The sequence below is a fragment of the Myotis davidii genome, unplaced genomic scaffold, assembly GCF_000327345.1.
Source record: "Myotis davidii unplaced genomic scaffold, ASM32734v1 scaffold609, whole genome shotgun sequence".
NCBI classification, from domain to species: domain Eukaryota; kingdom Metazoa; phylum Chordata; class Mammalia; order Chiroptera; family Vespertilionidae; genus Myotis; species Myotis davidii.
The window spans coordinates 2,035,050-2,035,693 of record NW_006300164.1 but is presented as its reverse complement, the minus strand read 5'-3'; the positions used below and the strand labels follow the sequence as shown (position 1 = coordinate 2,035,693).

Sequence of the window (644 nt, the reverse complement as noted above, 5' to 3'; positions counted from 1 at the left end):
AAGGTGGGTGCTTCATCTCCGGCTCCGGGAGTGGGGAGTGGCTTCGGCTGCGAGCCCCGCTGCTCGCCCGCCCTCAGGGGAGGGGATCGTATTTCTCAGTTACGTGCCCACTGGGTCCACCAGCGGCCTCCTGCCTCCCTCCCCTTCCAGCTCCGGCCCCGGCTGCCCCTCCCTCTGCCTAATGGATCGATTTGGTCAGACGCCAAAACTCCACTATCCCTTGAATTTAAAAAACTGTAAACAGCCATGCCTGTCGGACTCCCGTCCAGCCCTGGGGACCCTGACGGGAGACCCTTTGTTCTTGGGGACCTTCCCCCCACCCCCACCCCCCGCCATCAGAACATCTTCAGACCATTTCTGTCTGCTTTGCCCGGGGTTGGCGTGGACAGCCCTCCCCGTGTCCCACCTGATGTCTCACTGTCTCCGCCCCCCACCCAGGTGTTGCCCACCAACCCGGAGGAGAGCTGGCAGGTGTACAGCTCCGCCCAGGACAGCGAGGGCAGGTGTATCTGCACAGTGGTCGCCCCCCAGCAGACCATGTGCTCGCGGGACGCCCGTACGAAACAGCTGCGGCAGCTGCTGGAGAAGGTGAGTCTGCGAGGGCATGAGTGTGCCCCTGTGTGCGTGTGCGTGTCTGTGTGCGT

At 63.8% G+C, this 644-nt stretch overlaps 1 protein-coding gene across 1 annotated transcript in view; it reads left to right on the top strand.

Moving 5' to 3' along the window:
• The first annotated feature begins 30 nt into the window (after positions 1-30).
• The window catches only part of OLFM1 (olfactomedin 1), a 16,109-nt gene continuing 15,495 nt past the window's right edge, over positions 31-644 (top strand). Inside the window, exon 1 of the mRNA XM_006776525.2 lies at positions 31-588. Coding sequence (XP_006776588.1) covers positions 247-588 — 342 coding nt within the window. The 5' untranslated portion in view covers positions 31-246. The remainder of the gene's footprint in view (positions 589-644) is intronic.